This window comes from Carcharodon carcharias, chromosome 5 (genome assembly GCF_017639515.1).
Source record: "Carcharodon carcharias isolate sCarCar2 chromosome 5, sCarCar2.pri, whole genome shotgun sequence".
NCBI classification, from domain to species: domain Eukaryota; kingdom Metazoa; phylum Chordata; class Chondrichthyes; order Lamniformes; family Lamnidae; genus Carcharodon; species Carcharodon carcharias.
In genome coordinates, this window is record NC_054471.1 from 201,433,656 (window position 1) to 201,447,672 (window position 14,017).

General features: G+C 45.5%; 1 protein-coding gene across 5 annotated transcripts in view; it reads right to left on the bottom strand.

Annotated features, from left to right (window-relative positions):
- Window positions 1–14,017, bottom strand: part of blk (BLK proto-oncogene, Src family tyrosine kinase) — a 128,625-nt gene that overhangs the window by 56,097 nt on the left and 58,511 nt on the right. For all 5 annotated transcript variants that reach the window (XM_041188487.1, XM_041188488.1, XM_041188491.1 and 2 more), the window contains exon 6: window positions 1,446–1,549. In XM_041188487.1, coding sequence (XP_041044421.1) covers window positions 1,446–1,549 — 104 coding nt within the window. The remainder of the gene's footprint in view (window positions 1–1,445; window positions 1,550–14,017) is intronic.

The window sequence follows — 14,017 nt, forward strand, 5'->3', positions numbered from 1 at the left end:
CAGCTTAAAGAATTTATTAATGTATTAGCTGCCTTTGATGTGGTGTTATGAATACAAATGTTTGCTTTGATAAAGGATTAAGCACTTGACAGGAGTTAAATATATTGAATGGGCTATCATGAATGTGACTGTTTTTTATATATTGAACTTTGTAATCGACATTTGGAACTTTATTTAATTTCATCTCAGCATGGCTCCTGAGGTATCCCATGGTGGATACTGGTGAGTTGGCATGGAGAGTGTAAGGGCAAAGGGTGGTGGGTGGAAGGCATGGGTTTGCATTTGTTGGCATGGGGGCTATAAGGGGCCATGAGGGTGGGTGGGGTCATGGGTTGGCATGGAGAGTATATGGGGTCATTGGGGTGGGTGGGGGCACAGGTCGGCATCTGTTGACATATATGGGGCATGGGGATTTGTGCAGGGCTGAGGGATTTGAGAAGTGAGGGCTGGAGGGCCTGATGCACAAGAAAACAACTGGAACAATATCCTAGAAAACCAAGCTTGGCTTTTCAAACTGCCCCAGAACTCAGCAGCCCCTGTGGCTGCCTCTAATCCACATCCAGGGCTGGCAAACAAAACTCCATCCTACACCTGACCCCCAGAGCGAAAATTATGCCTTTCAGGGCATTTTTTCCTGAGACAGGTGCGCTGAGCCGGGAAATATCCCATCTCGATCTACCAGCCTTGGGAGCAAAAATCCAGCCTGTTAATCGCTGTTGTAATGTAGACAATACTCAGCTAACCTTGCACACAATGAGGTGTCACCACAGCCTGGATTATGTGCTCACTTCTGTGGAGTGGAATATGAACCCACAAGTTGTTTACTCAGAGGTGAGACTGCTACAACTAAACCAAGACCGACTGCTTAAAATAACAAGATAGTGAGAGTTAACACTTTTGCAGCTTACCAGATTCAAAAGAAAATCAAAATATCATTATTTACTAAATTTACATCATCTTAAAAGCTCACTTTTCTGATTATTAGGGAAGACCTGTAAAATGCTTAAAAATATAAAGATAAAAACAAAAAACTGCGGTAAGAACAACTCGAAACGTCAACTCTTTTCTTCTCCGCCAATGCTGCCAGACCTGCTGAGTTTTTCCAGGTATTTCTGTTTTTGTTGTGTAAGATGCTTAGTTCTCAATAAGTCCCTAGTTATTCCAACCCAAAGAGAAGATGGAACATCAGAGAAATAAAAGGTCACAGATGAAATCTTCACTAATCTTTCAAGACTTTCCAGCATTTTTTATTTTTTGCTTCAGTTTTTCGTTTTTATTCAGCAGAGTATCAGTTTGGCTGATGGTAAATTTAATAACTATATCCTGTAGCTATATCCTAGGGCAGAGTTTTCCATTGTGAGTCACTTGCTGACCTGGCACAAAATAAATCTCACATTAAAGTTTCACATGCAAATCTGTATAAAACACATTGATAAATTACCAACCTTTATTAGTTTCACTCTCTCGAATTAAAAAAGTGCCTAATTTGTTGGCAGGTGCTAACAGTTGCCTCTCAGCATCTTTGCGGGTTATTTCTCTGAAGAACCACCTGAAATTTAGTCAACAGGAAACCATTAATGCATGTTTAGCTTCACTCAGTTGATAACAGTCTCCCCTCTTGTTGTGTATTGCCCTGAGATAATCTGTAGATTCACAGCAGTCAGCTGTTATTGAACTAACTTTATTTACAACTCTCCAGCAGAGAGGGCAGCAGAGAGAGCAATGTAACAAAATGCTTAGATTTTGCAATAAACTACATTCAAACACTTTTTGTAAAAAAACTTACACGTTAAGATGGCCCATTTCACAGAATATAATATGACTAAAACAGTATCAACAATACCTGAAATTTAACAAGTTGGATTGCATATTTCTTGCTACTCTAACCTCAGTTTAAACATATATGACCGATACTGCCAGAGTAATTTAGATGTAAAAATATATTGTTCCTCGGCACCAGTATGTCTTTACAAAAATATCATCATTTGACAAGAAATAATGAAAGAAACAATTTTCTTCTTCCTTCCTTTGTACATATGTCAATTAACCCATCTGGCTTTTTTGCTTATTCTGTCTGGCTATCTTCTTCCATTTCCATTGACTCTGTCCTCTCAACATCTCTGAATGTATCAAACCTGAACTTTGATTTTCACTGTCAACTCCACCAGTCTGGTCCCAGACTGGGACTGGGACTGGGACCATGGGACTGGGACCATTGGGACTGGGACTGGGACTGGGACCATTGGGACTGGGACTGGGACTGGGACCATTGGGACTGGGACTGGGACCATTGCGACTGGGACTGGGACTGGGACCATTGGGACTGGGACTGGGACCATGGGACTGGGACTGGGACTGGGACTGGGACCATGAGACTGGGACCATGGGACTGGGACCATTGGGACTGGGACTGGGACCATTGGGACTGGGACTGGGACTGGGACCATTGGGACTGGGACTGGGACTGGGACCATTGGGACTGGGACTGGGACCATGGGACTGGGACTGGGACTGGGACTGGGACTGGGACTGGGACTGGGACTGGGACCATTGGGACTGGGACCATGGGACTGGGACTGGGACCATGGGACTGGGACCATTGGGACTGGGACCATTGGGACTGGGACCATGGGACTGGGACTGGGACCATGGGACTGGGACCATTGGGACTGGGACCATGGGACTGGGACTGGTACCATGGGACTGGGACCATTGGGACTGGGACCATTGGGACTGGGACTGGGACCATGGGACTGGGACTGGGACCATTGGGACTGGGACCATGGGACTGGGACCATGGGACTGGGACTGGGACCATTGGGACTGGGACCATGGGACTGAGACCATGAGACTGGGACCATGGGACTGGGACCATGAGACTGGGACCATTGGGACTGGGACTGGGACTGGGACCATGGGACTGGGACTGGGACCATTGGGACTGGGACCATGGGACTGGGACCATGAGACTGGGACCATGGGACTGGGACCATGAGACTGGGACCATTGGGACTGGGACTGGGACTGGGACCATGGGACTGGGACCATTGGGACTGGGACTGGGACTGGGACCATTGGGACTGGGACTGGGACTGGGACCATTGGGACTGGGACTGGGACCATTGCGACTGGGACTGGGACTGGGACCATTGGGACTGGGACTGGGACCATGGGACTGGGACTGGGACTGGGCCTGGGACCATTGGGACTGGGACTGGGACTGGGACCATTGGGACTGGGACTGGGACCATGGGACTGGGACTGGGACTGGGACTGGGACTGGGACTGGGACTGAGACCATGGGACTGGGACCATTGGGACTGGGACCATGGGACTGGGACCATTGGGACTGGGACTGGGACTGAGACCATGGGACTGGGACCATTGGGACTGGGACTGGGACCATGGGACTGGGACCATTGGGACTGGGACTGGGACTGGGACCATTGGGACTGGGACTGGGACTGGGACCATTGGGACTGGGACTGGGACTGGGACTGGGACTGGGACTGGGACTGGGACCATGGGACTGGGACCATGGGACTGGGACTGGGACTGGGACTGGGACTGGGACTGGGACCATGGGACTGGGACCATGGGACTGGGACTGGGACTGGGACTGGGACCATGGGACTGGGACCATGGGACTGGGACTGGGACCATGGGACTGGGACCATGGGACTGGGACTGGGACCATGGGACTGGGACCATGGGACTGGGACTGGGACCATGGGACTGGGACCATGGGACTGGGACCATGGGACTGGGACTGGGACTGGGACTGGGACCATGGGACTGGGACCATGGGACTGGGACTGGGACTGGGACTGGGACCATGGGACCGGGACCATGGGACTGGGACTGGGACCATGGGACTGGGACCATGGGACTGGGACCATGGGACTGGAACTGGGACCATTGGGACTGGGACTGGGACTGGGACTGGGACCATTGGGACTGGGACTGGGACCATGATCAAAGACCCCAGCTCCCCGCATTCTATTGGTGGATTCTGTGATACCAGCAAATTTTCAGTTTTTTCTGACTATCACTTTCTTTCTTTCACTTTGATTGTAGCAGCCAATTAATGGCTGTCCAATGACGAGCCAGTCAGCAGCATCAGTCAACAGGTGGTGGGCAGTGCAGCCAATCAGCAAAGAGGGGGCAGGCTTTGACCTAGAAAGAGGTCATGGCCACCCACTTGAAGGGGCCCCAACACGGGATTGTGGTCACTGCACCAGGAAACAGTGTTTGGGTGCCTGATTAATATTTTGATTTCCTGAAACTGTTGCAGTAGGTAAAAGTTTGCTTCTTAATGTCTACAGCCAATTGTCTAGTTTGGAAACATTCTGGACCTTTGCAAACAAAGAAAGAACATTGGAACGCAGCTGACCCATTCATCAAATGAATACCAAGGCCAGAAACTTACCTATGCCAGGTGGGCTAGGCAGGAGTGGGAGCAGGAGGGGGGTGGGCGCGGAGCCAATCGCCACTCACGATTGGCTGCACGCCACCATTTTATGTGGGTGGGCCAATTAAGGCCCATCCAGTGTGACACGTGGCTGGTTGCACTCTGCGCTACCTGGGCGGGCGGGGGGAGGAGGGAGAGTCGGGGCCTACGCTCTTTCACACATGCACGAGAAAGAGTGCAAAAATCTCTCTCAGGCACGGAGCTGCCTCAAGGAGATTAAGTACATAATAAAAGTTTACAAATAATAAGGTTAAAAATTATTTAGACATGTCCCCTCATTTAACAGTGTCACATGAGCTGGGACATATTTATGAATTGAGAATAATTTAATTAATAATTTTATAGACCCTTCAGGAACCCTCATCCCGCCCATGGATGAGGTTTCCTGAAAAACGCAAAGGCCACTTGGGCTCTTTGCCTGTCTGCCAACCTTAAGGTTGGATGGGCAGCGCTGTTAATTATCTAAGTTACTTCCCTAATGGCCTTAATAGCCCTTTGACAGTTCGGTGCGTGCACACTGAACGAAAGATCTAAATGACGCTCAATGACATCAGGACGCACACTCGATGTCATCGTGCGTCATTTTGCGCTCTGCATGGCAATGGGGATTAAGAAGGTGTGGGGAGGGACTGCCACACCAGTTAGCTGACAAAGAGAACAGAATAAAATGTGCTGCCGACAAAGAACACGATGGCCACGCTTTTGAAAGTATGATTGTAGTAGAGCATCATCATTACAATCTCCTTCTTTATTTGCAAGTGAAAAGGGTGCACAATGCCGGAGAAAGGAGCACAACTGGAGGTGGTGTGGCCATTGTCGCCAACCTGACGGCTATCAAAGAGCTGGTGCCGGAGTTGGCTACCAACCAATGGAGCCGGGCCATAAGCCAAGGTGACATAGGAGGAAGGCCCCAGAGTGTTGCGATACCAAGGGTGCATTTGTATAATTCTAGCAAACACTGCTGAAGAGGCTGGGGAGGGGAGGGTACTTGAAGCTGGGGAAGCAGAGTGGTTTGTGACTTTGAAGGCTTACTGACATTGGGGAGGAAGGTGTGCCTCTATATTGAATGGTTTAGTGGTCTAACACTGAATCATATCTGCCAATAGTTCACGTGTTTACAATGATGAAGAGTGTCTCTCCAAATTCACCTGAAAGGTTGAAGATGCCCATAACTCTCCTTTTTGTTTAGCACATAGGTGCAACTTTGGCAGCTGCAGGTGGTAGCCTGGAGGGAACATCGTTACCTCTGAGGAGGAGGAAGATGCCTCAGAGACTGCAGTCTCACATATTTGCTCTGCACCATGCTGCAGTGCAGATATATGCACCTTGGTGGGTGTGCGGGACTCGGCTATAATGGATAAATGCACTGATGAGAGCACGTCACTGTCACACAAAGGGTTGTCAGACTGCAATGGAGCAGTTCTCTAGCAGTTTGAGGAGTGCTGACCAGCTGGTCTCCTCCTCCTCTCCTCCTTACTGGAGGAGGAGCCTCCACAGGATATACAATGCCCATTGGAGACACAGTTTCACACAACAAATGGTGCAGTGCTCAAAGATGACCACAATGCTAAACAAAAACAGAACTACCTGGAAAAACTCAGCAGGTCTGGCAGCATCGGCGGAGAAGAAAAGAGTTGTCATTTCACGAGGACTCAAAACGTCAACTCTTTTCTTCTCCGCCGATGCTGCCAGACCTGCTGAATTTTTCCAGGTAATTCTGTTTTTGTTTTGGATTTCCAGCATCCGCAGTTTTTTGTTTTGACCACAATGCTAACCTTTTGAGCCCTCCCTTGAGGAACAGCCCTGAATCTGATCAGACATCTATGTACAGCAAAGTTTACCCAAATAAGTAACTTTCAGCAGCCTCTTCTGCCAACATCAGGCATTGACCAACCTCTAACCTTTATAAGCGCCCTTTCATTCATCCCTGAAAAACATATAATTCCCACTGGCCCCGTTTCCTGTGCATCCACCTTATTTTTGTATGAGCAGCATCTTATGGGAGTGAATTTGGCTCTTACGTACCTTAATTGGGGCTTAAGTACTAATTTCAAAACACATTATTATGGACTGACATAATGATGTTGGGTTCGCAATGTCATTGCGCCCGGTTTAACACTTCTGCGGGGCTACGGGTGTCCCACTTTGGCCATATAACAGTCTACCCTCGAAGTTTCATGCCTAGGGTATCATGACTCAGCTTCACTTTTCTATTTTTATCCTTACATTGCACAAGATGAGCACCCTGTTGTAGACTTTGGAGACTGGTAACAGAACAGAAAATTGTCTAGCCTATGATGAATAGAATCATAGAAATTGCTGTCTAGCTTGTCATCATTCTTGCTTGTTACTATCTTCAGCTGTTTCATCAATGACCTTCCTTCCATCATAAGGTCAGAAGTGGGGGTGTTTGCTGATGATTGCACAATGTTCAGCACCATTCGTGGCTCCTCAGATACTGAAGCAGTCCATATCCAAATGCAGCAAGACCTGGACAATATCCAAGCTTGGGTTGACAAGTAGCAAGTAACATTCACCCCATACAAGTGACAGGCAATGACCATCTCCAACAAGAGAGAATCTAACCTACTCCCCTTGATATTCAATGGCATTACCATCGCTGAATTCCCCACTATCAACATCCTGGAGGTTACCATTGACCAGAAACTGAACTGGACTAGCCATATAAATACTGTGGCTACAAGAGCAGATCAGAGGCTAGGAATCCTGTGGCGAGTAACTCACCTCCTGACTCGCTAAATCCTATCCACCACAAGGCACAAGTCAGGAGTGTGATGGAATACTCCTCACTTGCGTGGATGAGTGCAGCTCCAACAACACTCAAGAAGCTTGACACCATCAGGGCAAAGCAGCCCACTTGATTGGCACCACATCCACAAACATTGACTCCCTCCATCTCCAACGCACAGTAGCAGTAGTGTGTACCATCCACAAGATGCACTGCAGGAATTCACCAAGGCTCCTTTGACATCACTTTCAAAACCTGTGACTTCTACTATCAAGAAGGAAAAGGGCAGCAGACAGATGGAAAAACCGCCACCTACAAGTTCCCCTCCAAGCCGCACATTATCCTGACATGGAAATATATCACCACTCCTTCACTGTTACAGGATACAAATCCTGGAACTCCCTCCCTAACAGCACTGTGGGTACCTACACCACATGGACTGCAGTGGTTTAAGAAGGCCGATCACCACCACCTTCTGAAGGGCAATTAGGGATGGGCAATAAATGCTGGTGTAGCCAGCAAAGCTCACATCCTGTGAATGAATAAATATATCTGCAAAGACCTCTTCACAATTTGCACACTTATTTTTGCAGCACCATTCAATAATGGGTGATATGGTGGTATTAGAGTGTGTTTGGCCTGAATGAATCGGAACAATTCCTGGTTCCGCAAATCCAGCCCAGGAAAAAGTGCCTCAGATTTTCGTTCTGGGGGTGCAAGATAAGGAGGAATGGGAGTTGGGCCTGCAGCTCCTGAAAGGAATTTGGAGGTAGCCACAGGGACTGCCGCTTTTCAAGGGTCTGTGGAAAAGGCCTGCCTTGGTGGTCCGGCACTATGAAAAGAAGAATAATACCAAAAACAGCCCTCATCCCCCACATCCCCTCAGCCCCAACAAAACCCCAAAGCCCCATCCATGCCTACCCATGCCACCTCATGTTCCCCACCTACCCCATGGCTCCTCATACTCTCCATGCCAATCCATGCTCCTCTATGTACTACCACAGCCCTTTATAGCCCCTATTCCAATTTAGTACCAGCTTATGCCAACAATGCCCCCATCCAACATCCTTTGCCCTTAAACCCTCCATGCCAATTGACTCAGTCTCCACCATAGGCAAACCTCAAGACGTATCCTGAGAATAAATAAAGTTCTTAAGTGTCTATTGATGAATTCACTACTTAAAAAAAATCATTGATTAAAAAAAACATTCACTATGTTTAACTTCCTTTAATCTGTTATAAAACAAGCATTTGTATTCACAAGTCTCACTTCAAAAACTTCATAAACACTTGGAACTGTCAATCAAACAGTAAACTAAGAGGCAGCTCACTACGATAATGATAGGTTGTGAAATGAGTCATGCAGCACTAATCCTACAATGATAACCCTAAAGCTTATGCCAACACACAGAGTGAAATAGTAAGCATTTTTTTAACATTGCAGACAGTTTTTCCAAATGTCTTGCGTGCTTGACAGCTCCCTTTGACATTCCTAATGAGCTTGACAGCTCCAATGAGGTTATGCATTTTTACATACATTCATGTCTAATTTTAATAATCCCAAAGGGCACCTGACCTTTCCAAAAGGTCATATGACCTCTCCCAAAGGTAACATTGGACCATATCCAAAAGGATACCTTACATCTCCAAAAGGGAATCCATATCCAAAAGGGTACCTTACATCTCCAAAAGGGAATCCAAAGAACTCCAGTAAGTTTAGACCTTCTCCTGCTGGGTCTCAAGTGCACAGGTCTTGTTTTGGACGTCCCACTAATGAAAATCAGGTCCAACTGAAGGCAGCTGCACCATGACGTTTGCAGCTGCCTCCATAAGCCATGGATGTGCAAACCATAACCCACTCCCACCTCGCCCACCCTATCTCGCAACAAAAGTGTGGGCTGGGGTCAGGGCAGAAGTTCCAAGTTTGGGCCTCCAGCACCATTTTTGCTGTGATGGAGAGCCTCTCCAACTGTGTGAAAATTCAGGCCTTTGACTCCACACTCAGAAATATCTCAAACTCTTCTGATGTAAACTGTGGACCATTATCTGACACCAATATCATAAATTTCAAAACAACTTTGCAAAACCTTAGCAGTCTTGGCACTTGTGATATTAGGCACAGACTCAACATTTATCCACTTGCTACAGCTATCAAACAAAACAAGGCACTTTTTCCCTTAGATAAAAGCAAAATACTGCGGATGCTGGAAATCTGAAAAAAAAACAGAAAAGCTGGAAAAACTCAGCAGGCCATCTTTGGAGTCATACGGACTCAAAACATTAACTCTAGTTTCCTTTCTCCACAGATGCTGTTAGACCTGCTCAGCTTTTCCAGAAATTTCCATTTTTGTACTTTTTCCCTTCCTCTTCAAAAAAAATCGACATGTACTTGTTCCCACAGGTTTCTTATGTTTGACTATGGAATGAAAGGAATGAAGATCATTTCTCATTCTGAGACACACTTCACAGCTTTCATCAACTCTTCAAATATCTCTATCTACCTTTGGATACAAAACATAGCTTCTTGTTGCTGCTTTCATACAGACGATCCCTGTACGCTCTTGATGAAATTCCTCTAACAATCTCTCTCTAAACCTTGGTGGAATAATGACTCTTAAACCCCACAGAAGACAGCCTTGATCTACATTCAGTTAATTTCTACATGTGAAATATTCCTTCAATTTCTCATCACCACACTCTTTAGACTAGCCATTGATGGGATAATTGAGCACTTTACTGGGTACCACATCCTTGCCAGTTTCTTCACTAATTTCTCTGGCATGTCATTTCTCTATGAAAAGTAATTCGCAGGTAACTCTGTGGCTAAAAATGAATCAGTCTTCGCCACCATGAAGCAACACTTGTGCTTTTCAACTTTGATGCCATTTTTATGATCTAGGACATTGTTCAACCTTAAAATGTGCTCTTTCTCTGTTTTACTGCTAATCCAAATGTCATTTAAGAAGCAGCACAGTTCCTTCATCCCACTTAGTACCTGATACACGATGCTCTGCAACATTGTGGGAGTAGTAGACATCACAGATGGTAACCTTTCACCCTTTGTGTGTATGAATGATAAGCAGTTCTTTGCTCTTTTCAGTTAATGCTAATTGCAAATATGCATTTGACAAAATCTATCTTACTGAACACCTTTAAATTGGTTAAACTAGAAAACAAATTTTCACCAGTAGGCAGTGAGTATTGTTTTCTATCCCTTTATTTACTGTTGTTTATGATCTCCACAAATCCAAATGGATCCATCTGCTTTTTGAATTACCCACAACAGGTGCAGCCCATTCAATGCTCTCCACCTTCTTAATTGTCCCTGTTCTTTCTAATCTATTCAGCTGTTTACTTACTGTTTCTAACTGTGCATAAGGCACTAGCCTAGCCTTACATAATGTCAGCTGTACAGTGTCCTTTATCTTGACCTCAATCTAGCAATGCCTAATTTTATCATTTGGTCCTCCTTGCTCAAGGAGCACGTCGTCCACATGGTATTCAGGTATACAATGAGTCAGCATGGTACGCAATTGAAAAAAATGGCACTGGAGGCATATTTGGGGACAATGCAGGGATTCAACCTTAACAAAGAGGATGTTGTGCTCACTTAGCACTTCCTCAATGACAGATATACACTTACTGATCCCTACTGTAAATAACACTGTCCAGTTTAACCTTATCTTAAGCCAATTCAACTCCCAGTGCAATCCCATTCTTAGTCATGCCATAATATGAGTCCAGAATCTCATTCATTTCAGAATAGTGCATAGTACTGAGGCCTCATGTGCAACATTGGCTGGACACCACCTCAAAAGCATCTGGCCCCATCATGGTGAGGAAAATATTTGCTTTATCCTCATCTCCTATTTTATTTGTTTTCAGTCGAATATGTAACCTTCATTTGTACATTTGTAATTACACCAGTCCTCTTTGTTAAGGTTGAATTGCCCCATTGTCCCCAAATATGCCTCCTGTGCCATTTTGTTCAATTGCGTACCATGCTGACTCATTGTGTACCTGAATACCATGTGCACGTGCAGCAACTTTTCAAATTGCTCAAATTTCCTCAAAATCTACTTTGGGAGTTCTAAAAGTCTGTATAAGTATGTCAAATATTAGATTTTCTTCAGTCCTTGACTTCTGAAATGAAATGTCAAAGAAAATCCCAGCCCAAACGCATCATTGTCATCCTTCTGTTGTGTATCACTGATGAGAAAAACTCACCATGTGGATTCACAGCAAGAAGCCATTATTGAACCAACTTTATTTATACCTCTCCAGCAGAGAAAGCAATATAACAAAAAACCCAGATCTTGCATTATATTACACCCTCTATTAGAAAATGAGGGGTTCAGACACCACTCCTGGATTTTATGCCCATTATCTAGGCTGACACACCAGCACAGCACTGTCTGAAGATACATCCTTTTGGTAAAATTATTGAAGGCCCCGTCTGCTTGTTTAGCCGGACATTAAAGATCCCATGTCACTATTTTGGAAGAGTATAATGACCAACAGTTTTCTGTAACTTAGCCAACATTCTTGCTGTCCCAGAACAAAAAAACAGTTTGGACCGGTATTCTAAATTCCCAGTTTTCACTGGTGTTCCATTTTAAGGTATAGAAAACCAGTTCGGACCAGTATACTAATATTTCCAGTTTTGACTGTTTTTTCCCTTCTGAGGTGCACAAAATGGTTACCGCATTTCCTCCATAACAGTGACTGCTGTTTCAAAATTAATTTAGTGATTTTTGGATATTTCTGAGGGGCATAATTAGACATTTGTAAGTTAAGGTCTACCAGCTTAGATTTTACGATCTATTATAGCTGTCTACTAAAAGCCATTCTGATTCTTTGTTTCAAGTATTATAGTTTATTTAAAATCTAATATTTTATATAATTATACTGAACAAAGCTCCCTGGCTAGATTGCTACTGGAATGATTAAAAAGGGCTCTTTCCTTTTGAACAAAAATTAGTTTGTGTCCAATGAAAGAATGTGCCTAGTAACATTAACAAAGACTTAACATGTTAATAGGACATTTCTCTCAAGGTAGATTTGCACTAAGTGCGATAGCGGGCTAGAAAAATGAAATTTTACCAGTCGGCTGCAATGGCGGCTTCTCACGCTATATTGTCCCAAATGCACCGTGTTAATTGTGCATTCCTGGGAAACATGCCATTTCCATGGTGGGTGGGCTCTCATTCGCCTGCCATGCTATCACCTCACCGCTTCATCACGCAGGGCGCCATATTTAAAGTGCAGCCACGCTCACACCTCTCAGTGCTTCCAGCCCACGTCTCACGTCTGCTGCACAGAAGACACGATAGCTCCAAAAAGCAAAAATACTGCAGCCCCTGCTTCAGTGACGTGTCCCTCGAGCCCCTTTTGAATGCCATTTGTCTGCTCTGGAATGCTGCTTTGGGCTGCATTAGAGTGCTCCAGTTGGAATTTGTTGAGAGAGGGGCTTTTAAAGTTTAATTTCTATCCAAAGTCTAATCTTTCTTTAATTTAGCAACTAACTAAAAGTTGTTCTTTGGGTTGGGAGAAGGTGAGTTTTAGTCCAGCTTTAAAACAGGGATTATACAAGCTCTGCTTCCAGCTGCAGCTAATAAATTACTTAACTGGTGTAAACAGGTTTTCAGAAGCTAGATTTAAACAGCATAAAAGCAAGACATCTACATTGCTGCTTTTGTCTGCACTGCAGTGCTGCTTTGAACTGCATCAGATTGCTTCAGTTGGAGTTTGGTGAGAGAGGGAGTTTGGTGAAGAGAGAAGGTGATCCTTTCAATTATTACCTTTCCTCAATAAGAGTGGCAGCCTTGGTAAGTAGGACCTGGTAAGTATTTCTTCTGTCCTTAATATTCTCTAAACTAAAGGAAGTAAAAGTAAAGGGAGTAATTTAAGGGTAAGTCATGGCAGCGCAGCTGGGCTAAGTGAAATGCTCCTCCTGTGTGATGTGGGAAGTCAGGGACACTTCAAGTGTCCAGGGTGACCGTGCGTGCAGGAAGTGTCTCCAGCTGCAGCTACTTGAAATCCGTGTTTCAGAGCTGGAGCTGCGTCTGGAATATCCGCAAGGATAAGATCTTGGATAGCACATACAGTGAGGTGGTCATACTGCAAGTAAAGAGTGCACAGGCAGAAAGGGAATGGATGACCACCAGACAGAGTAAAAGCACTATGCAAATGGTGCAGGAGTCCCGGGGTCCATCTCCCTCTCCAATAGATTTTCCATTTTGGATAATGCTGGGGGAGATGGTTTCTCAGGGGAATATAGCAAGAGCCAGGTCCAAAGGACGAGTAGCTCAGCAGCACAGAGGGAGCAGGAAAAGAGTTGGAGACCATTAGTGATGGGGGTTCTACTATAAGGGGAGGAGACAGACATTTCTGTGGTTGCAGACGTGACACCAGGATGCTATGCTGCCTCTCTGGTGCCAGGGTCCAGGATGTCACTGAGTAGCTGCAGGACATTCTGAAGGGGGAGGGTGAACAGCCGGAGGTTGTGGTCCATATTGATACTGATGACATAGATAGAAAGAGGGATGAGGTCCAGAAAGCAGAGTATAGGGAGCTAGGGAATAAATTAAAAAGCAGGACCTCAAAGGTAGTAATCTCAGGATTACTCCCAGTGTCACGTGGTAGCGAGATCAGGAAAAGGGATGAATGCCTGGCTGGAGAGATGGTGTAGGAGGGAGGGATTTAGATTCTTGAGGCATTGGGACCGAGTCTGGGGAAGATGCGACCTGTACAAGATGGACAGGCTGCACCCCAGCAGGACTGGGACAATATCCTCG